Below are 25,890 nucleotides of genomic sequence, written 5' to 3'. Positions count from 1 at the left end.
AAAGCTTAAATTGTCTCTGCAGATCCCACCCTTAACTGACAGACCTAAATGATTGCTCTTGAAATAAGGAGTGTATCCATGGAGTGCTCCATAGCCTCTTGATGCTGCTCTGAGGGCACAGACAGTTTAAGAAGTTGGCAAGTCTGAAATGAAAAGAGGGAGAAACAGTCATACATCAGAAGTAGCATTTTCTTCACAGGGTTGCTGCATGGGTGATTAGGAGATAAAATACAAGTGTAAGATCTTGTGAGTATTGCTGTCTCTCATGTGTCCTTTGTCTCTGTGTGACTAAAACTAACAGTGAGAATTAGCAGTGGAAATAATGTGTCACAGGTGTGTGACTGAATTGTGACAAAGGAGGTGGGGGCTCAGCAAAAGGAGATGTGTTTGCCCTGTGTATAAGAGCATCCCCCAAGGCTGCATGGAGAGGAGGAGTAACAGAACCAGGAAGGTGGCACAGAGGGCATCAGGAATGGATGATAAAGCTCATGTTCCTCTGAGCTGGGATGTCAGCACAGCCTGCTTGCAGCATTTGGAGCTGAGGGCTCAGCTTTGGAAGAGTTGCAGCATTCTCTGATACTGTGGTGTTGCTTTTGGTGCTTCTGGGGCTGCTGCAGTGACTCTTCATGCTGGTCACTGGGCCCTGTGATCCCCTATGCATTGTGAACAAACTCAGCATCTCCTTTTGACACAAGCTTTTCTGTGTTTGAACTGTCTTTCTGAAGGGACCCCAAAATAATGAAGGTGCTGTTTCTAAGCAGGAGAGGGGAACTTCTACCACCTTCATAAAGCTTACATTGAGATTACAAGTAATTTTGAGTAAAACTTTGAGTGTGAGCATTGTTTGAATTTCTTTTTCTACTGTGAATCTACTCATGCTCAGAAGAGAAGGCACATAGATGGGGATGGAGCTTGGCAGCAGCCATGCAGAACAGAGCCTTGAGGGCAGCAGGAGGTCAAGCTGAGCATGCAGTGTACTCAGGGAAAACATTTGTGTATTGATGCTTTGTTCAATTAGGCTGGAACCTCTTTGGGTACAGGCTCATCTTGGATGAACTTTGTAAAGAGCATACGTAAACCATAGCTTCTGGTTTAGGGTTAGAAATTTCCCTCATCAATGATTGAAAGTTAATATTTTATAGAAAGATGTCAGTGAAGAATGATTAGAAAAGTTTTCAGAAAAGAGATATGAACTGATCCTCACTAGAAGGGTTTCTTGTAGTAGCTGCAGGAGAAATGTTTGCCTGATTTCTGAAGAGTAAAAAATCCTAGAGATGTTCTAGTTTTTTATTTTGCTTACTTTGGGTTGGTTTGTTTTGCAGTGACTGTTGTAGCACTAGGGAAAGTTGGCAATTGGGCAGAGTTGCAAGGTGGAGCTCAGTGGTGTTATTGGCATTGTCTTCTCTATTCCCATGCACGTTGAGTGTCTCCTGCTTGGCATTGGGAGGGCTGCACTGAGGCATCCCTACCTGGATGGGATGACATGGGGCTGTAGGAGGCTCTTGGCACACTTACTGTCACAGCCAGTGGGGCATCCATTCCTCCTTCATCAGCCTTCCTCTGAAAAACAGTCTCCTACCAACCAGTAGGCTGTTCTACAATCTCACTTACAAGAAACTTTTAGCTTCTGGGTAAAACTTACAAAGTAGCCTTTGTGATTTCCTCCTTTGTGTTTATCACTTAGCATCAATCTACCTCTTTCCTCGTTTGATAGGAGGGCTGTCATCAATTTTGTGATCAGCTTCTCTTCCCTTCTTTCTTCTGCTTATCTTAATAGCCATTATCTGCACATCATTCATTTGCAAACACCCATTTTGAACACAAGCTGTTTTGAATATTCTGTTACTTGTGTTTGTGAACTAAAAAGTAGAATTTGCTACATTTTGAAAGGATTCAGACACGATCATCAAGCAGTGGGAAGGACACAGAATATCCTCTGTTACTGTCAAATCATTCTGATGACAGTGGTGGTGTTAGTAATACTCCTGTGTAATAATACTGAGTCACTAGTAGATGCTTAAAACCTGTTTACAGCCAAGAAGCAAAGCAATTCAGGCAGAAAATGACAGACAGGTGACCTGCCTCTTCCCAACTCTATGGATGCAAGAGGTAGACCAGAGACCAGGAGGGGAGAGGAAGAAGGAAATGTCATCCTTCCTTTCCCCTCTGTTGTGAAGTCACAGAGTTCAATTTCAAGGAAGAGATTGGTAAGGAAGGGAAATAGTTGTCCCGTGTGTAGCAGCTTGTGCTTGATTCCTTTGTCAGGATCAGCAGCCAACCCCAATACAGAACTTTTCCATTTCTGCACAGTACTTAAATGACTTTATAGAGAGGCAAAATTAAGCAAGTGATGGTGAGTTGCTGAGCTGCATTTTGGTTTTTTGAACACTTACAGCAGTTGTTTCTCTGTCTGCAGCAGTCAGGTCAACATAATCCTTCCTGAACCTCAGGAAGCAGTTCAGTGTGCTAATGCTGAGTTCTCACAATTGTGAGTTTTGTCCCCTGGATGACATGGAGGGAAAGAAAACGCCATGGAATAGAAGCTCATCTCTTCTAAAGGTGGTTGAATTTTTGCTGTGAGCATCGTTTTGAAAACTAATCGTCTTGCTAAGGGTTATAGCTTTACAGCTATATGAAAAAGAAATTGCTCACACTTGTAAAAATTACAGTTTCAGTTTCCAAAAGTCCTTGCTGAGTGGTGCATGTCAGCCCCTCTTTCACAGGATACCTGTAAATAGCTTCATAATGCAAGTCACAAGTTCCTAAGCAATGCAGCTTGTAAGTTCAGTGTTAGGGTTAAACCTTCTTTAAGTGGAGTTAAACAGGTATGAGAGTAAACATGCTTTTGAAAGAGATAGTGGGAATAATGGAAGTGCTGTGAGCATTCTCCATGAGAGAAGTTTGAGAGGCACAGATGCATTTGTGTTGAGGAATGATACTTATGAGAAGAACAGATGTTTGAATCCTAATGTTTTTTCCAGTATAGTTGATAAAACCTTTCATAATCATTACCAAAAAATACAGTAGTTGTCATCGTTAAGATGAGTCTTTTTCTTCTCTTATTTTTAATCTCTCAGAGGCTTTTGTCCCTTCTGAAGCAGGAAGTTATAATTCTCTCCAGTCTCTAGCCATGACATTTTGGACAGCTGGAATAATTAAACAGGCAGGGGGGTATAATACACCATGCAATTAATGTTCAAGTGAGGTCTTGATATGAAAAGTGAGATCCTCACATGGCTTGTCTCTGTTGTTTTCCAAATCATCTTTGAATTTCACATCAGAATACTTCAGGGCATTATTGAAAGATTGCCAGTTGTTCTGCCTTTTGCCATGTTTGTATGGGAAATCTGGGGTAAATTGCAAGGCACTTTGATTAGGAGTCCTGCTTCAATGACTAATTCCTAATGTTGCTCATACCTGCATCTCTATGAGTTTCTTGCAATGTACTCTTAATAACATCTCCCTGATACTCTTATTTCACTAGTAACTTCTTTGGGGCAAGAAAAAATATTTTTCTTTTTTATACAGCTTTTTATGTATATTTTTTTTACTCTTGCATCAGTTTGGCTGCTAAAAATCATAAGAACATCGACTCTGTGCTGAAAACAGAGCTAGACACAACAGGATTTTGAATCTAAGGTTAATGGTGGCATGCCTGAGAACTAAATACTGTATACAACAGCTTTTGCTGTGATTCTTCTGAAAGCTACATGATTCATTGCTGTAGCTATCATAATATTAATAACTAGGTGTCCAAGTCTGGATTAGATCATTGTTGTGTTAGATGCTGTGTGCTCAAACAGCAGAGCTGTTCCAGACCCCAAGGAGCTTACAGCCAAATCTCCACAGAGGCATGGAGCTGTGAGCAGCCAGAAAGGACACACTGGTGAGACTGTATTTGCCAGTGTAATTAGTACCTTAGAGACTCCACAGTTCATGCTGGGAAATTGTGTCCTCATAGGATATGCAGCCTGCAAGGGATCAAATCCTATTTTACTTGGAGGTTTGTTTCAATTTAAACTCCATTACGAGTTGTAAAATACAGGAGGTCAGCTTCACCTCTTGTTTTTATCAGCTGTTTTTGTATGGTTTCCATTGGGAATGTTGTTTTCCCAAATACAGCAAAAGCCTAATTAGTAATGCAGCTCTAATTCTGCATATTGTTCACAGTAGTAAGTAACAAAAATGGACAAAATAGTTCAGCTCCATTTAAAACTTATGTAAATGTTGGCCTTAGAATAGAATTGGACCACCCTGCTGGCCCTTTTCTCCCCTAGGTTCAGAATGTTCAGGTAACTGGCTTCCAGCTATCAGTAAAACCATCAAGTAAAGATGAGAACTTCTATTTATTTCTGGCCTGAGTGAGGACGATTTGGTTACGTCATGAAAGTGCCTTCTCTTGCAGTTCTGAAATGTATCTAGACCTTCCAGAGTAAATCTATATTTTGAAATACCTGAAGTCAGGACTTCTCTTGGTTTGAGTTCAGCTCAGTGCTGGAAATGGTGTTGCCAATTGAACTGTTTTTTTAAAATAAAAACAGTGGGTACTCTTTGTCAGTGTGGGGTGGCATCCAGTGTTGGCTCTCTGCTTAGAGAGCCTACATACAGTCTCTCCACCCTATCTCTCCAGCCTCTATATTCCTTTCCTGTGGTGCCATGTACTGCTAGTTTTCACATCTTCTTGGTTCCCTGTGGAAGATTCCCATGCTCTACTGTGATTTTTCAGATTCCCAGCATTTGATTATTCCTTTCATACCCACTGTGCCTTACCTGTGTTGTTTTTCCTCATTCTTCACTGCATTATTTTCATTTGCTCCTTGGATCTTTGGGATTTCCTGATTTTCTTTGCATTTTCTCAGCAACTTCCTGTGTCCTTTCTGCAGTGACTTCTCTCTTTGTGTAGGTTAACCAGCACCTATTTCATCCTTAACCTGTGTGTGCTTAGACAGTTTGGCCAGAAAGAGTGTATGCTATGGCTGCATTGAGCTCCACATCCACTGTGCAGACCACCAGGATACTGCCAGACAGGAGAAATACAGTCTGAGCTCTTCTTGTTTTATTCCTTTGTAGAGGCATTTATCCTCCCTCTCTTTTATCCATCTGTGGATTTCCTAAGGTGGTAGGTAGGAGCTTAGAACCTTCTGTCAACCGTGGTAGAAATTGGCCAGTGTGATTGACAATTATGAGTGTGGATAGACACAGCAGACAGGCAGAGACAGGAAAAAGGAGCACAAGTAGTGTAAGAGAAATAAGGAGTTTGTGGGTTGCTTGTGTGTTCATGTTTCTTAAGCTAAGGTGACTGGCAGAATCAACCAGGCAGTTTACAATACTGGTTTAACATCAGGGAGAAATCTAAAGGACCTGTTATGTATATATAGAGGCAGATTGCTGTCAGGGACTTGATGCATACCTTGTGCTTCCTGTTTTCTTAAATGAATTCTGGCACTATATTGTGTCACATTTTTAATTCCTACCAAAGACAGTTCTTTGTACAAGTATTTTTGGAAATGAGCATCCATCAGAAGAAGAAATGCAGCAAGCTTGATATAGATTTCTGGAGGAAAGATGTGGGAAGTGCTGTGGAGTATCTGTGAAAGAAGTAATTTAGAGACAAGCCAGTTGGTCAGGCCAGCAGCCTGGAGTTGAAATAAGAGTCTGCATTTTTGTTTGTTTCTATGATAATACTAACAGCAGGGATTCCTTAATGTAGTTTGTCGGCTGCAACCTTTGTCAGAGGCTTCACATCTGAATTTTAAACTGTGGCTATTCTGTCAGTCCTGGCTGATAACCAAGAGTTTTAAGGGATCAGGTTCCCTTTCAGCCAGAGTTCAGGACAGCCTCTGTCCCCAGAGCTGTCCAGCAGGCACACAGTGCCCCAGACCCCTCTGTTTCCCCCGTGTGCTCTGGAGGACTCTCAGGCTCTGGTGTCAGTGGCCAGTGTTGCTGTCCCTCCTTTTGAGTCTCCTTTTTGTGGCTTTGAGTTTGTCATACTGCCTTCAGGTAGATGCTGTGTCTGATAAATGTCCTTCCTTGAGCAAAACTTTCTGAAACCTGTATCCAAAGGTTTTCCTTGGGAGCCAGGGCATCCTTGCAGATGTGGAAGACCTTGAAGGGTTAGCAGCATAAATAGGCATGCTACACTCTGTGTGAATATTGTAATATATGATTCACAGCTGGGAGAACTGAAGCATGGGCTTGTTTATTTGTAAATTCAAGACAATAGTGCCAGGTAAGCAGCAGAGTCCTGGACTAATTCTAGTCTTGGATCTCAGTGCCTTAACCATAAAACTGCTCTGTCTTTCTAAAGATCCTTGTGGTTGTAGGAATACCTGTATTCCACCACAATTGTACAAGGAAGAAAATCTCTTTTTGAGTGAAATAATCTTGAAGGCCCTTCCACTGGTGCATGAAATTTTTCATCCCTTGATCAACTTTAGCAAAGACTATGCAGGTAATGCCTAATGGAAAAAGACAAATTACCAGAAAATAATAACAATAATCCATAGAAGACGTAAGACAATCATGGTCTTAGCAGTCTATGCATAATAAGATGGAAATCTCTTTATTTAAAAAAGTTTCTAATGTTACTAATCTGGTAAATCCCTGTCTATGAAGGATAAGTCAAGCTTTTTCTTAAACACAGTGGTTTTTTGTCAGTGGGAGGTTTGGATGATCATAAGCATTATTCTTCTCTTATTTGCAACTCTATGGGGGCATGATAACTGCAATTAGCAGAAAGAAGGGGAGGAGGAAAAGCAATAAAAGATCATGCCATTGAGCCAAGGGGCTGTCTGAGCTGATTCTTCTGGCCTAAACTGGCACAGACACTGTGTTGTGGGCCATCAGTATCAAAATGGGCTGCATAGAGCTTACCAAGGCTAATGGCATTCTGATTGTTCTGTCATCTGCTCAGCTCTCTTCTCATATTTCTTTGCACCATGTCTTACCCTCCAGTATGATATGCTCCTGGTCTTCTGACTATATAGGGTCAAGCTTTGGTCATCTTTTGCCTGTGTGGTGTACAGCCCATGGGAGTTGGTGGGAGTCAGTTCTGTATGTGTGCAGGAGCAGGGAGGGGTTGACATGGAAGCTCCAGGCAGTCAGTGGGTACAGATTTGGAGGTGGAGTAAGTAATGAAATTATCTGTCATAGATGTTCCTTAGAACTCTTCCCCAAAATATGACTGACAGTGATCTAAAAAGTCTCTTTTAGGATTTTGCCTGATGGGGGTTGTGACACTCTCCACATCTGGTGTTCTAAGTTCAGGCAAATAGACGTGTGTTTTTTTGCATAGCTCAGAGCCTCCACTGGAAGATGTTTGTGCTTCCCCCTGCCTTGGTGCTACAACCTTCCCATGCAGCCTGTGTGATTTGGATAGGACATCTGTCTTTCAGGCTATCCCCTGCTGCTGGTGCATGGGTTGTTCCCTCCTCTGGTGGAACCCTTTATTATCTGTGATGCTTAACTGATGGCAGGTGAAAGTACAGCTGCAAGTGCACACACTACACAACATTCAAAATGGAGAGAGCAACTATTAATGTTTAAAGATGCAAGTGAAGGACTGGGACACCTGCCTGCTCCACTGAAGCTATATCAAAAGTCTATTTTATACCCCTTGTTTCAACTCAGTTTACATTTTCCTTTTGAGAAGATGGTATCCAAGGTTTCTGGCACAGTTCATGTTTGTGCTGTCTCTATCTGGCTGATGGATTTTCCCTGGTGGAACTGCTGCTTTTGAAGCCTAAAGGATGCCTAATGCTCCAATATGGGCAATGTTGTGGAGAGGGTGATTGATCTTTGACAGGGAAATTTATTATACCTTCAATAAGATACAGTTTGGTTGGTCTCTTAATTACAATAGAAATCATTTCTGTCCTGTGAAGGAGTAGATGTGTCTTTTAAGAGAGCTCTGTGACATGACTCCTCTTGAGTAAGTGCCTAGTAAGTTGTTCTGATCAGAGGTGTGAAACTCTTCCCCCTTTCTTGCCCACCACTGCCTGCAGGCTGTTCCTGCAGTCTGCACCAGTTGTGGCATTTAACACTGCTGACCAAGCTGCTTGGTGTGGTTTGTTGCTGGCTTTTGTTTAAGCCACAGTCTAATTATCTGATTTGACATGGCTGAAGGCTTGGGGTGCAAATTCTGGCTCCTAGTCATGCTGCAGGAATGTAGTGTCCATATCCATTAATCCAAACGTTAGGCTGTAGATTAAAAAAGAAAAAAAAAATCAAACAAGAAGCCTAGAAGATACAGTGCTATCATGTAAAAATCAGCATAAATGTATAAAGCTAACAAATTGGTAGGATGAAGGGGAAAGCAGAGGGTTCCATAGCTTTGATTTATCTCAGATATCAACAAAAAGCTTTTTTGTCTTGGGTGGCTGCCAGAATTGCCCTCACATTTAACATACATATAATTGCTTGGTTTTCAAATCAAACCTTGTATCATGGTGTAGAACATGTATGTGTGCTTTATCCTCCTTGAATGGAATATTGTATAAAAGTACTGGACAGCAACTGAACTGTCAGCTAAATTTTATCCTGAATAAAGTATTCAGCAGAATATATCTCTCTGTATGTCTCTGCTGCCTCTTACTGCAGAAGGCTGGGGAGCTTGTGAGAATGCTGCAATGCAGCAAGTGTACTACCACTGATTAAAAGTAGATTTTTTTTTGGTTTGGTTTTGTTTTGTTGTTGTTTTTACCCCCTTTCTGCAAGCTTGTGGGTGGCATTTTAATCGAGTTCTCATGGTAACAAACATCATTTAAAAGCACCAAAGCCTACAAAATTAGGCTTTTTTTCCGTATGTGATTGAGGTGGGTGTTCAAGTCATTACAACTGCAGTGATGCTGGTTATTTCAGGGTTTCTGGCGCAGAGATGACAAGGGAAGTAAAATGGAAGCAGGTGTTGCTAAATGCAGAAAACATTTATCATCTCTTTACCAGGTTCTATTGTCCTCTCTGTAAAGAGGATGCAACTTATTGTGTAATGTACTCCTTACGTTGCTGTTTCATTCTTTTGGATGTATTCCTGCATTACAGTTATGCCATATTTGTAATTCCTGGGGGAGGCAGCTTTATTGACTGATGTGTTGATTCACTGTTGCAAACAGTCAAAGCACTTGAGAAATTCTGGAATTTTGTATGTATGTATTTCTACATGTAGGAAAAGATGCTGAGAAAAGTAGCAAGAAGGGATTAAAGTGAAATCATGAAAGATCTGTTCTGAGTGCCTAATCTCTTGTTAATTAATTGATCTTGAAAACATTACATGGTTAAAACATGCTAACTCATGGAAGTCAGCTGTGTCTAGTGCTTTGCCACTGTGATGTGTGATATCAATATGCTGTGTTTGATGCTGTATTGCATCCAGTAATTTTATAGTGCCATGTATTTTCAGTCCTGCAAATGGGCAGTGACCAGGGTAATGCAGGTCAGTAATCTGGGGGGGGTGTTAGAAAATTTAAGATACAGCTCATTCTTAGCTGCTGAGGAAAAAAAAAAACTTGATTTACAATGAGAAAATGTACTGGATATCTCCAGCTCTTAAATGCATGAAGTTCCTCTTTTTGTGGTGTGGTTTGGTAGATTTGTTTTTGTGGTTTTTTGGGGTTTTTTTTTTGTTTGTTTTTTTGTCTTTTTGTTTTTTTAGCCTGCTTACAGGACATGAACAGTGAAGGATTGAAGGATTTAACAGTGTAACACCCCAAATCTCTTTGCCTGGCTTACTTGCAGAAGAATAACATCCTTGTCTCAGGAGCTGTATGTCAGGGATTGTTGATGCACGTTGGTGATTTCCCAGCAGACATGCCTGGCTCTGTTGGTAGGACCAAGCCCACACCTCTAGAAAAGTGTTAAAAGTAGAATTTTCAGAAGCACAAGGATTGCCAGTAAGACAGAATGCTGCACTTAGGGGTTGGGTAAGGATAGAGGCATCTTGACTATGGAGAAGAAAGCTCTCCTTGTCTCCCTAGCTCTCCACACAGGTATTGTTCTGTTTTTTGCCTCAAGGCTGGACTGCTCAGCTCTTCCTCCCTCACAAGAACATGTTGAGTGCTTAGACTTCTTCCTACCAAGGGACTGGCTATTCATTTTATTCTATAAAATCCAGTTCTGCCCTTTTGTTCCTAATTTGGCTTTGCATTAACACTTCACAATGATTTGCAGAAATGGGAATGTCCAGGGGCCTTAGTGTATATTCTGTACCATGGCTGCAGCACTGGGCTTTGCTCCTGCCCCTGTTCTTATGATCATGTGTCTTGTCTGCCAGATGCTGGAATGCTGAAAAACAAATGTTGGGAGTTAAATTGCAATGAATTTTTCAATCTAGATTTTAAGAAGAGGTGGAGAGAGAAGTGTTCTTGTACCATGTCTTTGGAGTATTTTCTCCAATGGTTTTTTATGTCATTGACTGAGAACTAGTCTGGGAATTAGAAGACTATGAATGCTGCACTGATTGTCCCTAATGTGAGCTCTTTCTGTACCTCTCTGGCTGCAGAAGATTATTCTAGTGTAATAGGAGAGTTTTGGACTGTGTTCATAATTCTTCCTGTTGTCTTTGGAAATCTTTCACATTAAAGCCTCCTGGGGTTTTGAACAGGTAAATCAGTAGAAAAAAGCAGTACAAGGTCAAGAGCCAAAAAAAATACAGCCATGTTGGTTTTCATGCTAGGGAACAGAGAGAGCAATGAAATATTAACTATATGGAGAGAACTGATTATAAAGTAACTTCCTGTCACCTTTGTGTTCATTAAGTATTGATAGAAACCTTCTATTTAAAAGCACGCCTCAGTAGTTCCCTTGCTGTGGCTAAGGGAAAAACACCACCTGCATTTCAGGAGCTGCAGGTGGTTGTGAGCAATACTCCTTGGGAGTGGTACAGCAAAATGAAGTGCATTGCATTCTTCAAAGAAGTGTATCATTTGAGTGGTTGATGTCTGAAACATCAGCTATATTTTTTAAATGGTAATTTTTTTTTTCTGATCGTGGACTTTATGTCAAATACAGTCAAGTGGATATTGTTGTTTTTATTACCCTGATGTTTACAACATGCACAAGTAAAGCCCTCTCAACTGATGAGAAATTTGAAGAAAATTGAAATTGAATTTTGCAGTCTTGAGGACTGCAAAAATTTGCTTCAAGTAAAATCTCCTGACTTTTTTTAATATTCACAGAGGAACACTGACAAAGCACCAGAGTAAATCCTCTCTGAAAACCTTTGCCAATTGGCATGCACATAGTAGGGTTTGATCCTAGCAGTGCTTCAGGAAAAGGAGCTTTTGGGATTTCTTTATTCTAGTTTGTGCTGCAGCCCCACCCATGTGTAGTGTTTGAAACTGGTAACAGCTAAAAGGACAGCAGCAAAGTAATTTTTTTATAATATGTAAATATTCTGTTAAAAAAAAAAGGTGGTTTTTATCATTTCTTGATCTTTGTTGGTTTTATGTAGGGTACCCAGAGATGCTGGAAAATACTTTGATCCTCTACCCTAGGAAAATGCCCCCAGTGCAGTTAGTTTGTATCTTACTGAATTTCCTGCCTGATTATTCATGGGTGCATTCTTACAGTTGTGAATGTGTTTCACATGGTGCAAGTCTAGATGCAGAGAAAGCAATGGTGGTTTATTGCTTCTGATAATTTTTGGAGGGTCTCCGGACCTCAGAGAAAGGTGTTCTGCATGGGTTCTGTTGCATGGGCTGTTGGGAGTCTCAGTATGACTTAGTGTGCTACAGTCTGGGCACTGCCCAGGACAAACCTCATCTCAGAGCTCAGGGTGTGTAAATTCAGGTGATTTTGGGCTTTTTTGAGAGCCAGTTACTCTGCCCTGACTTGCTGAGAGATGTGGCAATGGCTGGGCAGCTAGTGCAGGAGATACTGAGATAATCTAGACAGAGGGAATGGGAAAAACAAAATATGTTTTGCAGTAGCTTATATATGCAGAAGGAGACCCAGTTAGGGTTATGCAGTTATCCCTCTTTTCTTTGACAGCTCAACTCCTGAGGTGTAACTGTGCAACCCTAATGGCTTTTCAGATAGCTCTGTATGTGTGATAGATGCTGACACACCTCTAGACAAAGTGTGATTTGTGACAGTTACTTGTTCTACTCCTTTTGCATTATTGGCAGTTTTTAGTATGCTCTATTAACAAAAAGCAGAATAAAACTTTCTATTCCTAAACAAATAAAGTTAAGCACTACTCAGATGTGTATCTTCAAGGGCCTGCCATGGCTGGATTTTGTTGCTGCCTGATAGATAGTGATTTATTCTGTAAGTTTTGTGCCCTGAGCTTTCAGAAATACACTACTTTTCATCATGAAGCCCTGCAGAAGTCGAGCAGTAATAATTAGCCAGCCGTAAAAATCGACATGATTTGTGGGAATCACTGAAGGATGCAAGGAGACATTTCTGTTCAAGGAGCTAGGAACAAAAGCTCGTGGTTACTGTCCCAGTCATGTCAGACCTAAATTTGCAGGGAATCCCAAGTGATAAGTGTTCTGCAGTCTGAATACTGCCTATTCATTCAGCCCTGCCAGCAGGATGAATGAATCATCTTTTCAACCAGAGACAGCCCCTCTGGGCCAGAGTCGAGGTCATTGGTGGGACATGTGTTCCAGACTGCTTGCCCTACATGAAAAAGAAAATGTACATGACTTTGCTTGCACTGCTGGAGCTTTGAGCCTCTCAGCTATAAAACATTTACACACACTATCTCATCAGACCTCTTACAAGTAGTGGCTTTGGATACATAACCATTTTCTAGAAGGGCCATTTGTCTTCCTTGCTCTTCGTGTGCTGTTCCTCTCCAGCAGCACTCCTGTCACAGAACATTTTTATCAGTTGATCTTCTGGTGGTGTCCCCCACCTGATAATTACCTCTGTGTCACTCTAGTCACCTCAGTGCTACCTCTGGATTTTCAACATGAGGTGATCAAGTTGATTCCACAGAATGAGTCGAAAATGGGCACCCCCTATCTTCATTGAAGCAGCTCCATGAAAGTAGTAAGATATGGTCTGCAGAGCTTCTTTTTCTGCATCAGCAGAGGGATATGTGGGATTAATGTTGTGTTTCAGATAGAAACTTACCAAATCAACAAAGCTGTTCATTTGCTAGGGCCTGCCTGATCAATAGGTGCTTTTCATTTGCAGAGCAATAGTCTGTCATACAGTGTTTTTTCATTAGAAGGTGTTAAACATTGTGATGCTCAGAGGAGGGATGTGACATTTCCTCACCTTTAATGGCCTTTAAAATTGAATGACAAGAAACCACACAATTATTTAAAGTCAATATTAAAATAGCAAACAAAGCTGCTAATCCATATTACAGCTACGTATCATTTATGTGTGAAAACATTGCTTTCTCCTAAAAAGGCTCTCAGATTGAGAAACCATGGGAAAAACAATGAAAGGAAAATTCAGTAGTTTGCTTTTGAACTTATGTAAAATTCCATCATGCATCACACTGCATTTACACAGTGTAAGTCCATACAGTGGGAAGAATGAAGACTTGCCTGCTGTATTTTTGTGCAGGGAGCCTGTCACCAGTGAGTTCTGTTTGATGTGCTGTAGCTCTTTGTGGAGAGAGGATTGTTTGTTTTCTCTCCTCTGCTTGTCTTCTCCCTGCACACTTGTGTGCATTTTTGCAAATATTTATCCCATTCCCTTCTTTCCCAGGATGAAGAGTTACTATGTCTAGTCATTCTTTTCACAGAAGCTTCTCAAGGTCTTTTATCATCCTTGATGAGCTCTCTGCACGTTTTCCAGGTTTACTTTATTTCATTTGTGATTAATAATTAATGTTTTCAGGCATCCTAAACAAACATCAGCCTTAGTGCTGTTGACAGACTTTGCAAAAGGAAATGTACAGAGAAATTAAAGAGTAATCCAAGATCCAGGTTGGTTGGGGTTTTCCCAGACCTTTTTCTCAGTTAATGTGATTGTCAGTCACATCTCACCATTCTTGACATGCTGGTTCTTCATCCAGTGCAACTTTCTTACCTTTCCCTGCTCCCAGGCCCTGGGTTTGTTACGTACCTCACACAAACCCATTCATTCTTCATCTTACCCCAGGAGTGTGCCACGGACTTAGCATTCATCAGCTCCTTGGCAATTGGGTGGCAAGAAAAGGGGTGGCAGCAGAACAAGGTTAAACTCCAGCTTGCAAGAATCAGGTAGTTGCACACACCCACAGGAGCTTAGGGAGGAAACCAGACTCTAGAATAGGTCTTTGCTGTGACAGAAAATCCTGCAGTGAAGATTTCAGGAAGGATGAGTGACTCAGTGACTTGGTTCCTGCTCATGCTTTAGATAGCGTAATTTTCTAAGTTCAAAAACACAAGGAATTAAAAACTAAACTTTTAAAATATCACTGTATTTAAAGTGCAGGCTGAGACATATATACCCCTCTTTCTGTGCACAGTCCAAGAGGTTAATTGAAACGCTTTGGAAGGAAAAACTTGCTCTGAAAGCAAGAGCTGCAACATCAGCTCCTATACTCCAAGTTTCTTCAATATTGTCTCTGTGCTCCCTGCCCTCTTGTCTCTTTGCCTGAATAGGCTAGAGAGTGATTGCCTGCTTTATTTTCTTTTGTAGGCTGGTTGAGTAAAGATTTGGCAGGGTAAACCTACCACATGATAAAATTATATCCCAAATATTGTGATTTTACTGTCTAGAGCATGTAGAGCACAGAAGATTTCTGGGTATTCTCATTTCAAGATAGGGAGAGATTATTTTATTTGCCAGGATATACAGTTATTGGTCATACAAGTGGGTGGCTGAGTGTGGGTGGACAGCATATTTTTAAGTCATGCAAATATAAGGGTATATTTAATTTAAAATAAGTTCTTTATTTGTAACATCATTAGTTAGAAAATAATATGAAGGGATGAAATAATCTGATCACTTCTGACCAATGTTTTGCAATACAACAAACATTACTCAGGCATTCCCTAGGAAAGAAGATTCTAGCACTAACTAATCCATGCCAAATTTGTTGTAAATACAGAAACAAGCTGAATTTGAATTCTTTCCTGATCAGTTTTCCAGTGCTTTATCTCTTTATTTCTGTTGATTTATTTACAGTTAGAAGCTCTGTGCTGCAGCTAAAAGCTTTGTCTCCTGTTGGCTATAAAGGGTTCCTGAGTGCTCTAAGGTTTCCTGACCATGAAAATGAAAATGAGAATCAAAGTTGCTTCAGTGAGTCTGGCTGGAGGGACCTGGGCACCAGCTTTCTTTTGCCTGATGCTCTTATTCAGCATGAATAAACAATGTACCACTGTCTGGTAGACAGTGTGATGCTTTTACTGCACTGTGTGCCTGGCATGATTGCCTGGTGTATCTGAATGTTAGGAAGAGATGCTCAGAGCTCTGTCAACAAAAGAATAATCTGCTGCCCTTGACTTGGGGAGAAAACTTCTTTCACACAAGCAAAAATTTTTACCCAAACAAGCTGGAGCAGCTTGAAGATCCTTCTCTGTTATTCCCTTCATACTTCATTTTAGCATCATCATCATCTTTGTGGTGTTTGTTCAGTTACAGAACAATTGATCATATTCCTTTAATTCAGCATATGGAAGGACAGAATTTAGGATGGTAGCTAGATCAGGAACTCCATCCCTAGATCCCCATTTGGGTTCATGGCCTTGGAGAGGGTGCAGAGAACTGTGTTTCTTAGCTCTACTGCAGGCTGGTTCCTCTGCATGTATTTAGAGAAAAGAATCTGCCAGAAATTAGCTCAAGACATATGTTTTACCATTTGTAGTAGCTGACATGATGATGTTGCCAAAGATAGCATCTGGGTTTTTTCAAAGATTGTGTTGTAGCAGGGGTAGAATGAGTTTTCAAAGGTAGTAAGACCTTTGAGAAAACAAAATGTGTAGACACATTTATAGAGGCAGCATTTAGTTTCTTTTAATAATTAAAAGCTCACTGAATAAAGTCAAGATCATGTGTAAATGTGTCATGCTTGATGAGATCCTGGTGAAACCAGAAGAAATGAGGGTTGTGTCAGTAAGTTATGTGTCCAGAGAAGGCAAAGACATACCAGTGTAGTTAAAGTGCTTTATTGTGGATAAATGAGATTTTGTTGTGTGTGTTTTTGCTTAGCAGACAAGTTTGTATCACCTCTGCTGAATTGTCCAGTTTGCCTCATCTGCATGAAGAGCAGCTCACCTGCAGTTGGCAGGAGCATAGACCTGTCCTATGTGGATAATATGCAAGTAATATAGCAGCATAATTAATTAGCTCCTCACTGCCTAATATGAGCTGTCATCCATACTGGAATCTCTTGAGAGAAGAGATGCAGCATCAAATCAATGTGTCTTAGTAAGGTCAGTGTGGGGAAAAAAAACCCTTAAAATTTTCACTCCAGTCTTTTCATGGGTTACCTTTACCAGCCCCTGTCCAAATACAAGTGCTGATCTATTTTAACTAGAGAGCACATAGTTCTGTGGCCTGTTTGCAGGGTCTGTGGCAAATACCCAATTTGGCTGACACTTCTTCAAGAAACAGGTTTGAAAATGCAAAGGTGAGAATTAGATGATTGTACTGTGTAGTGTATGCTGTAATCACTTTCTGTACTTTGTGTAGTAAATAAAAGGATGATGCTTTGCTCAGGTTTTTATAAGCACTGAAAGTTATAGTGGAAATGGCAGTGGGGAGAGGAACCAAGCATTCAATATTCATTTTATTTGCCAGCCAAGGTTTTAGCTGGCCAAACTTGTAGAATGTTGGCAGCATTGACAGTGCTTGTAGTGTGATGTCTTCATATTTCTTGTAGTTCTACCTGCAATGGCTATATCACATTGTATACTTCTTCCCTGGGCAATGAAGAATTTTCCTCCTTAAATAGTATTTTAAGTACTCATCTTATATAGCCCATCCTCCAGCCCAGCTATGGTGTTGTCAGTGATCTTCAATTATCTTCTTACTGAGGTTTGAAGTGACTGTGGTAAGAGCAATCTGAATCTTCTTTTTCCTTCAAAATCACCTCCATAAACTAAGAGTTTCCTCTGTTTTTCTTAGCTTTTTGAAGAATTGCTTGTAAGAAATGGGGCAAATATTTTATAATTATTTTGGTAGGAAAAAACAAACTCTAAAAGTACAAATAAGAACTGAGTTGTTGAGTGTTTATTTCATTAACCTTTCAGTGTAGACCTGAAAATATCTGAAAATTGAATGTACCATGAAGAAAGGTTTATTTTCCAGCTCCATTATTGCAGTGTTTTAAAGAACAAGGGGGTTAGAAGAGGAAAAACAAAAGGTGACAGTGTTTGAACTGGAAAAAGACCCAATGCTAGATGTGCCTGCCCTAAGCAATCCTGTCAAGCAAACCAGTGAGCTGAATTTCCTGTGGAAAGCCCTAAGAGGGCCATGTCTTTGAATGTTTCTGTCTGATCACACCCCAAATGACTTTATCTGCCACATCCCTTGGAGCTGGTGCTGTTTGTTTATGGTGGGTTTTAATGTGCCTTCTGCACTGGGGGTGAAAAAGCTGATGTAGCCACAAATGTTGGTGAATCTTTTTCTCTGCCAGAATGAAATCAGAGCCTTGGCACAGGTTGTTTAGATGGCTGCTGGCTAAGGGCTGCAGAGCCTCCTGTTTCAGAAAAGCCTGCCAACTGCAATGCCTTCTCCAAAGTGTATGGTGCCCATTGAAATTGTGCTTGGTGGAAAAGTCAATGCAGTGTGTCTGACTCAGAGATGCTGCCATGAGAGGAGCCCTGTTCTTGTTCAGGCCTTGTTTCAATGACTCTTGTGGGAACAAAAAGCTCCACTGAGAAATTTGGGAGCTGCCAGGAAACTTCCTGGCTTCCCAGAAGCACTCCTTCCATCCTTCAGTCCCTCCTGCTCCCTTAAGACAGAGAGATCTCAAGTAGGATGGAGCTTTCTCTGTTTCCTGACCAGAAGACAGGGCTGACATGGTGCCTCATCTTAGGATGTGCAGGACTGTGTGAAGTTTAATCCAGGGACACTTGTGTTTCTTTGTGTTGGCACCTGCCCTAACTGCTATGGCTTCTTTGGCACTTTTCCCATCCTTAATGTGGACCAAATTTATCAGTAATAAATTCTTGCTGTATTTCATGTTGTCATGGTGCTGTTGTTATGGTTACCATCTCCTTCACCAGCTAAAATGCCTTTCCTGTATCCTGCAGGAAGCAATTATGATAGATAGGAGTGCAAGGGTTTGTTGAAAAGGGTTGTTGTTGAAGCAAGAAGGGGTGTGCAGGGATTCTTTTTATCTAGAAGTGGGCTCTAGTAGATTATTTTCTTGGGGTTTTTTTTAGTCACAAGCTACTAGTACCATGATATCACCATTTTGAGAGAAGGGCATGCAGTTTTACATTTCTGGACTTTGAGCAACTTGATACATGGTTCTTGAGCAAGAATATTTCAGAGGGGAGCATCCAAGAGGAATCAGCTGGGGTGCTTTTCAGGAGCCCAGAGAAATGAACACCTTCCCAAGGGAGAAGGGAGTAACAACTGAATGACTCATTCTCATTCCTGTGCCTGCTGGGACAGCCGTGGTTCCTACCAGTGGAAATGCAACATGCTGCACCTCATCCCTTCTGTACAGCACCTGGGTTCACCACCTGGCTGAGCAGGGTTTGCAGCTCAGCACAGACCAGGGTTTGGTCAGATGAACATTTTTTATAGTGAAAGCATTCCCCTTTCTTCAGGACCTGGGCAATTTCTGCAGCAGGATGACCCACCCTTCCCACCTGCCTGGTTCCACTGGTGCCCAGCTCAGCTGCTGGGAGCTCTGAGAAGGGTTTAAATCTCTGCTGTCACAGGCCTGGGCACTGCACAGGAGGGATCAGAGGAACTGCCTCTGCTGTGCCAGTGCTGCAGGTGTGATCCACTGCTTTTGAGGCTGCAGCCATCCCTCATTCTCAGCTCTGGCAGGCATGCAGATTGTGGTTTGTTTTCTTCCTACAGTAAGCTTCCTTTGTTCAGCCTCTGGTCCAGACATCATCTGTTATTTTTCATCCATTTTGTAATCCAAAGTAAAATCAAAAGGATTGTGTACAAAGAATATGTGGCTATTGACTAACTCTTGGCAGTGTGGAAATGGAAAAGCCTTTAAAACCCACCAAATGCTAGTACAAGTGTGAGGAGAACACAGCCTGCATTTTTAAGGTGGTGTTTAAGGGGATAGTCCTGCTCCTGTTGTCAAGAAAGAGGGATCTAGCTGAAAGCTAATAAGTCAAGCAGTGGACAAGGAAAAAATAAATCATACTTGTTCTAAAATAATCAGAGAAATTTGTTCATTATTTATTTGGCTAGAGAAGTAAAGTGGCTCCCATGAAGAGAATGTATAATTATCCCTAATAATATTCTATGTTATGCAATTACAGCACTTTGACATTTAGCATCAAGTGTAGCTTTGTTTAATTGTTTTGTAGCTTCTGGACCATGACTGTGTGTTCCTCTTAGGAAGCTGACATAGTCCCCATCAGACACTATGAGACTTTCTCTGTGTTCCTGCTGTGTTCTGTCATTCTGTTTGAGCAGTGTGAAGCACACCGCCCACATCTGAAAATAATCACATTAATTTGAGAAATGTGTGTTAGCTGAAGTGCAGGAGTGAAATGGCATCTAGAAATTTGTCTTCTTGTTTTGTGGATATGTGGAGAGTCCATGAAGACAACAGCATTGGTCAGGTTTGTGTACTATATTCTACAGCCTTAGCTTTTGATGGTGGCAGGAGGTTACTGGAACTTGTCCATCAAAATTTCTCTCCTTCTGTCTCCCTGCTTTCCTTGGTTCTTCTAGATGTAAATTGTTAGTAAGTTAAATTTACTGGCAAATTCCACTGGGACCTTTTAAATCACTGTGCCTGGTATTTAATATTTAGATCCATTATCTGTGTTAGAGAGTTGGTGTGTGGTCATGATATTTCTTCTGTTCTGTTATTTACTAGTGTAAGCTTGATTGCACCCTATTTGTGTATAGTGTAACTCATTTTGAAGATATCTTGGTTTCTTCTTTAATTCTTGGTGCTCTTATTTCTGCAAAAAATTACGAACATGTCACCTCCTTAATTTATTTTCTCGGAAAGAAATTCTCTGAATTTCTTAAATTTCTTTAAAAAATCTCTCTAGGCAGTCTAGTTGAGGAGTATTGGAAGCCCTGGATACACCTGAGGTCATTAGCCATATCTCTGCATTCCAGCCTGCATCTGTGGAGCAATCCCCTCCTTCTCCTGGCTCTGGACTTGGGAGCAGCTGTAATTCAGGGCAACTGAGTCAGTGCTCTGGTGCATCTGAGTTAAACTGCCCTCTGGGAAGCAGGATTTGGTCCTGGAGCCATACCCAGGGCACATCCCCTCTTCTTCCCAGGCCATATACCCTGCCAGGATTTGTTTGTCTTTTTTTTAAGAGTGTGTTGTCTCTGCCTTCAGGAACCCACAGTGATGACTTTTGCCTTAACTAGAATTGTTGCTCTTCCTCCATGTATCCTAGTGGCTGTTTCTCTTAGTTGATGAATTAGCTTCCCTGAAATTAAATATCTTCATTTTACTCTGAATGGGCTCATAGATACAAGAGCAGGTGAAAACATGACTTAAGCAGGAAGGCAGGCTATTTGCAAAAGTCTTTAGTACTGGCCTAATTCTGTTGTCTTATAAAGGAAGAAATTTTAGAAAATTCATCTGTTAATATGCAAAGGCCATGTTAATATAACACTAAGATGATTCTGGACAGCTAGCACGACAGGAGTTTTAAATCAGCATTATCTTGGGTTTTGCATATCATGGCTTCATGGTGTATTACTGTGGGTGATTTGCTGTACTTAAGAGTTCAGAGCTTGGTTAAACCCAGCCATGGCAGTGGGAGCTGGTGTCACATGGAAGAGCAAACGGATTAATAAATATATGTAAAGTGCCTGCAAAAGAAGGAGGTAACTGCAAGGTCAGACAACATATCCCTCACAAGATTTGTCCCTCAAGTATTTTCTGTCTCTCTACAGTTCCCAAATGGCTGAAAAAGCTGTGAAGGTTCATTTTTATCATCATTTCTCCTCCAAGTTATTAGTTCAGAAGACAAGATGTCCAGTTCAGATCCATAAAGCTGTCCCCTCAGTGCATTGCCTGAGTTATAGCATAAACTTAAGGTCTGTGAAGTATCTCTTCACTGCTGCATCACTGCTACTGCCAGTGGAACATGATCTCTCCAGACAAGCAATGGCTTCAGTAGCATCCACCATGTCACAGAAAGGACAAGGAAAGCCTTTTGGGAGGGCTGTGCATGGCCCATGGGCATGGGTCAGTACCACTGATGTGATCTGTGGTGCTCAACAGCACCTACTTCACCTCTGGAAGGAGGGGAAAATCCTACCCCATTCTGTACTGAAATTTGCATGGGTGATTTTGGTCACACTTCAAGGTGAGGAACATGCTGAGGGAGGAGTGTTAGCACAGTCCTGTGCTGTGTGGCTACCACAGCCTGCCCCATGGCTTGTGGGCCAGAATGGCTCTGGAGTAAGGGGCTGTGCTGGTGGGTTGGTGCAGCCAAGGCTGGCACTGTCTGTGAACCCCACTGCTCTTTCTGCTGTGCTCAAGCACATGCTTTGGTCACCCCCTCACCACCACTAACCTTGGACAAAGAGTGAGAAGATGCTGTAAGATTGCTGCTGTGTATTCCCTGATAAAGCAGTTCTGTTGTAATGGTTAGCAAAGAAAGGCTCATAAAAGATCCAGATCAATTTTAACTAAAGAAACTTGACATTTTAGAGGACTGGCTCTGCCTTCTTATCTTTCTTTTTTTGAAAGCCTTCATTGCAGCTTGTGCAAAGAATTAGAAACTCATGGTAAAAAGAGGGACTATTTGCTTCCTGAAGTACAGTGTTTCCCTAAGTTTTCGAAATTTTTCCAGGTTTTTCTTGTTACATAGCTCTCAGTATTTAAATTCTGCTGTATTGTCTGGCCACTTCGGTATTTCTGTCAATATTTACATTACCTGATTAATTTAATTCCATTGTATGCTAATGAAAATGAAAGAAAAACAACTCACTTGATGGTGCAAAGCACACCTGTGTATTCTGGATTTTAACCCAAGCTGTGGATGAATCACAGCACACAGCAGATAGTCATTGCTAAATTGCTGAGTACAAAGATGCATTGTGTGATTCACTTGCTGTTTCTCTCCTACCATTATAAACCCTGAGAGCACTTGATGAATAACAGAGAGACAAGAATGAATTCATCCATGCTTTACTCTGTAACCATCTTTTATAAATACTGAGCCAAATTCTGCCTCCAGATACACGCAGCTGGCATTGAAGTCTGCCCACTGTATTTATTTTTAAAGATAAAAGCACTTTTGTTATTTTCACTGGGGACTTGTGTGACACAGTCCATTGTGAGGATGTGAATATTCTTCCTCAGGAGCTTCAAGTGAAACAGGGAGTGTCTACCTGGAACCAGGGATGATACTTCAGGAATAATAGCTACCAAACTGCTATGGTGGAATGTAACCATTACATTTGTGCCAGTGATTTTCAGAGCCACATTTCCACACTTAGCTCTTTCATAACTCTCCCTGTCCTGCTGTGGCTCTGGACTCTTCTCATGGGTAACCCAGGGACTGATGGAGCTGGTGGGCAGGTCCATCCTGCTCCTGGGTCTTGCTTTCAGCTTCAAAGCACTGAAGTTGGTGAGGGAAGCCTTGAGTTATAGGGCTTGGGCTTTTTCTTTGTTTTTGTTGTTTTTTTTTTTTTTTTCTGGGTTTTTTTTTGTTTTTTTTCCCCTGAGCTTTCCCAGGAGATGTAAATGAGCATTGTCTCTTTTTTTTTCCCCCAGAACAGGATTTGTTCTGTCCTCATATCCCAAGTGTTGGTGGCTTTGAATGTGTGCTGTTCATTCCTGTAAAAAGGGAGACATTTGTCCCATGGCCTCATATTTTGGAAAGGCCCTGATCAGAAAATACTCTCTAGAATCATACAGTAAACACATCTAGAGGCAGGGTTTTTGTTTGTAGGAGGGGTTTTTGCCCATCTTGGGCTCTTCTTTGTAATGATGCCATCAGCTCTGCTGGTATGATGGGAGATGGCTGCTTTAAAGCTCTGTCTGTACATGCAGAATGTCTCCCTGTTGAGTCTCCCACTGGGATAAGAGAAATGGGGAAATCAAAGGGATGTGCAGCGTGTTTACTCTTTTCCTCCCTCTGGTTAACTGAGGCATGTCTCTTTCCTCTTGAGATACTGCTCATCCCATCATTTTCACTGCAGCTCAGAGGAAAACCTGGGCTGCAAGTTTCACCAGCTCCTTCAGTCTTTATGCAGTTAGTTACATCCAGGAAATGATGCTGGGTCAGGATGAGAGTGGGCAGAGCACTTTCTAGAACAACATTTCACTGTGAGGCAAAAGAGTTATTAGTTCTTTTTGATATGGAACTGCTGTTTGAGTCACATATTGTGAATGAAAACTAATTTTGTGATTCACCATGGTTTTTAAAAAAAAAGCTCTGAAAGCCATTATTATTAAATTATAATGTCTGATCAGAAAGTGGTCAAGTTATCAATTATGAATAGTTATCTGGCAAATAGCCTTTTCTCATGTTTAGAGGCTTTCTTCAATATGACCTGACATTATGGAAACTTGTTTCTTTTTCTGGTTTGTTTTTTGTTAAATGCCTGCAAAATATATGCACCATCCAGTTTGTGCTGCCTTTTCTAGACTGCTTAGCCTCTGTGCTATGTGGCTGGTTGACTGCATTCAGCTCTCTGCTTTTATGGTTTTTTCTCCCAGGGTAAAAAAGAGGTGGCAGTCCTTTTGGAAAAGGCCTGCTGGTTTCCAGTTTGAAGTAGCTAACTCATGGCAGGTCACCTTCTCCTGTCCAGAGGGTTACTGTATAATCAAAACATGATTATGATTTATTGCCTTCCTAGGTTTACATATTGAGAAGATACTGCTGCATTTATCTGTGAGGAATAGCCAAGCACTATGGCTTATGCAGTTCTTTCCTTGGCTTGGAAAAATGAGAGCCAACAGCAGTGAAATATGTGTGAAGTAGCAAATATTATTTCTGTACAAATACCAATAGTCAAAAGGGAATGCAGATGCTTGTGTGAGAAACAGACAAAAGGGTTGGACAAATGTGTGTGAATGTTCACATAACACAAGTAAGAGGGGATTTAACTGGGGTCAAACAGCATGGGTGTTCAGGAGCCCAGTGCACATTCCCATTTGGATTCTGTCATGGCAAGTAGCAGACAGCATGTGCTGGAGAGGCCACGTCACCTTGTGCTCCTGTGCCTGACAGGCACCCCCTGGATGCAACTGCAGCAGCAGCTTCACTTGTAGCAGTTGTGGCATTCTTCCTTTATTGCCCTGGAAACGGGTTGTGGCACTGTGATGACAGGTTCACTTCTTGTTAATTGGGTTGATATTTTAACTGTAAGGAATGTGTTAAAATCAGATTAATGAATGGGCAGCTATCAAGAAAATAATTGCAAGGCGTGTGAGAGTCAGAGAAGACTCGACCCATAATTTTTACTGCAGGTGATATCTTTTGGGTTTAAATCAGTTCACTCATGGACAAACACACAGAGATACTTCTTTCCTCTGCTGGACTCGAATTTACCAGCAGCACTGCTGGTGCCATGCTTGTGCTGACGGTCAGGGACACGGTCACCCACTTGGAACTGATCTCTCCTGCTCATGTCATTACAGGCCAAGCGCTGAAGGCAAGGAGCCATGGCCGAGGATAGGAAAGATGAAGCCAAGGCACCACACTGGACTTCAGGTCAGCTAACAGAGGCTTCTTCACACCCACATTCACCTGAAATTAAGGATCAGGGTGGCGCAAGTGCTGGACTGGTCAGAAGTGCCAATGGATTTCCGTACCGAGAGGATGAGGAGCTGAGGCTGGGCAGCCATGAGCAGCCAGGGACGTATGCTCAGACCAAAGAGAATGGCATCAACGGAGAGTTGTCATCAGGGAGCAGGGAGACTGCAGGTAATGCACCTCACTGCCCTGCTGCAGAGCACAGGGCTCTGCAGACCCCTGGCTGTTTCTCCAAGAGGAGATGTTAGGTGGAGTCAAGCATGGCATGTGGGGTGTATGTGATTTGGAAGGGCACTAGCTCTTCACTGCAAAGGCTGCATCTTCAGCCAGGCTTACACAGATGTTCCATGCTCAGGATTCTGAGAAGCCTTCAGGAAATAAAAAGGCTTCTTTATAAATGAGACAGGGTTACCCATCAAGGGATGTGGCAACAGAGCAGCTGCTCAGGTTCTCTGGGCTCCAAGGGAGTAGGAAAGTGCCAACTGTTATGCATGTGTGTGCAATAAGAATGGATTGTCCTGTATTACTCACAAGTAACAAGACCTTCTTGAAACTGTGTACTATTTACAAAATAATACATTGCTCATTCTGGCTGGGAACACCACACTTCAGTGTCAGCATTTATTCATCCTTGCCCAGCCATATTTCACTGGATGCTCACTGGGACTTAGTCTATTTGTAAACTATGTAAGGTTTTTAGAATTCAGCTTGTTATTTGCAGAAAAAAAAAAAAGAGTGTGACTGTGTCAAAATGAAATATGCAAAGCAAGTTTCCTGTTTTAGAAGTAAATGCTAATTATCTTCGTGCAGCGTTCCCACTCCAAACCCCAAAAGCACAGTGCAAGAAGAATTTTTCTTGTATAGACACAACTGCCCTTGATGCATCCATTCATGCATGCTAAAGAGATCTTTCTAGCAATGTCTTTTTGGCTGTTGATAGCATTTGGAGATGCTATCCACAATTTCTCAGTGGCTGGAGAATTTTAAGGCTCCTGGACCATACAGTCATTTCATAAGCAATTGTGCTGGAAATGGAGATCTCTGCTAAAAGTAAATGTGTATATATTTTAAGTCTTTTCTTGCAGATTGTCTTTCAAATTTTGTCCAAGGT

The 25,890-nt window shown here is 41.5% G+C and overlaps 1 protein-coding gene across 49 annotated transcripts in view; it reads left to right on the top strand.

Moving 5' to 3' along the window:
- MAP2 (microtubule associated protein 2) overlaps positions 1–25,890 on the top strand; it is a 212,356-nt gene that overhangs the window by 121,239 nt on the left and 65,227 nt on the right. For 44 of the 49 annotated variants that reach the window (XM_079311162.1, XM_079311139.1, XM_079311137.1 and 41 more), the window contains one exon: positions 24,665–24,950. In XM_079311162.1, coding sequence (XP_079167288.1) covers positions 24,689–24,950 — 262 coding nt within the window. In that variant the 5' untranslated portion in view covers positions 24,665–24,688. The remainder of the gene's footprint in view (positions 1–24,664; positions 24,951–25,890) is intronic. The other 5 variants (XM_079311169.1, XM_079311168.1, XM_079311143.1 and 2 more) reach the window with 1 other exon arrangement.

The sequence above is a fragment of the Erithacus rubecula genome (assembly GCF_903797595.1).
Source record: "Erithacus rubecula genome assembly, chromosome: 8".
In the NCBI taxonomy this organism is placed as follows: domain Eukaryota; kingdom Metazoa; phylum Chordata; class Aves; order Passeriformes; family Muscicapidae; genus Erithacus; species Erithacus rubecula.
The sequence above is the reverse complement of the archived record's forward strand: the minus strand, read 5'-3'. Positions and strand labels throughout refer to the sequence as shown.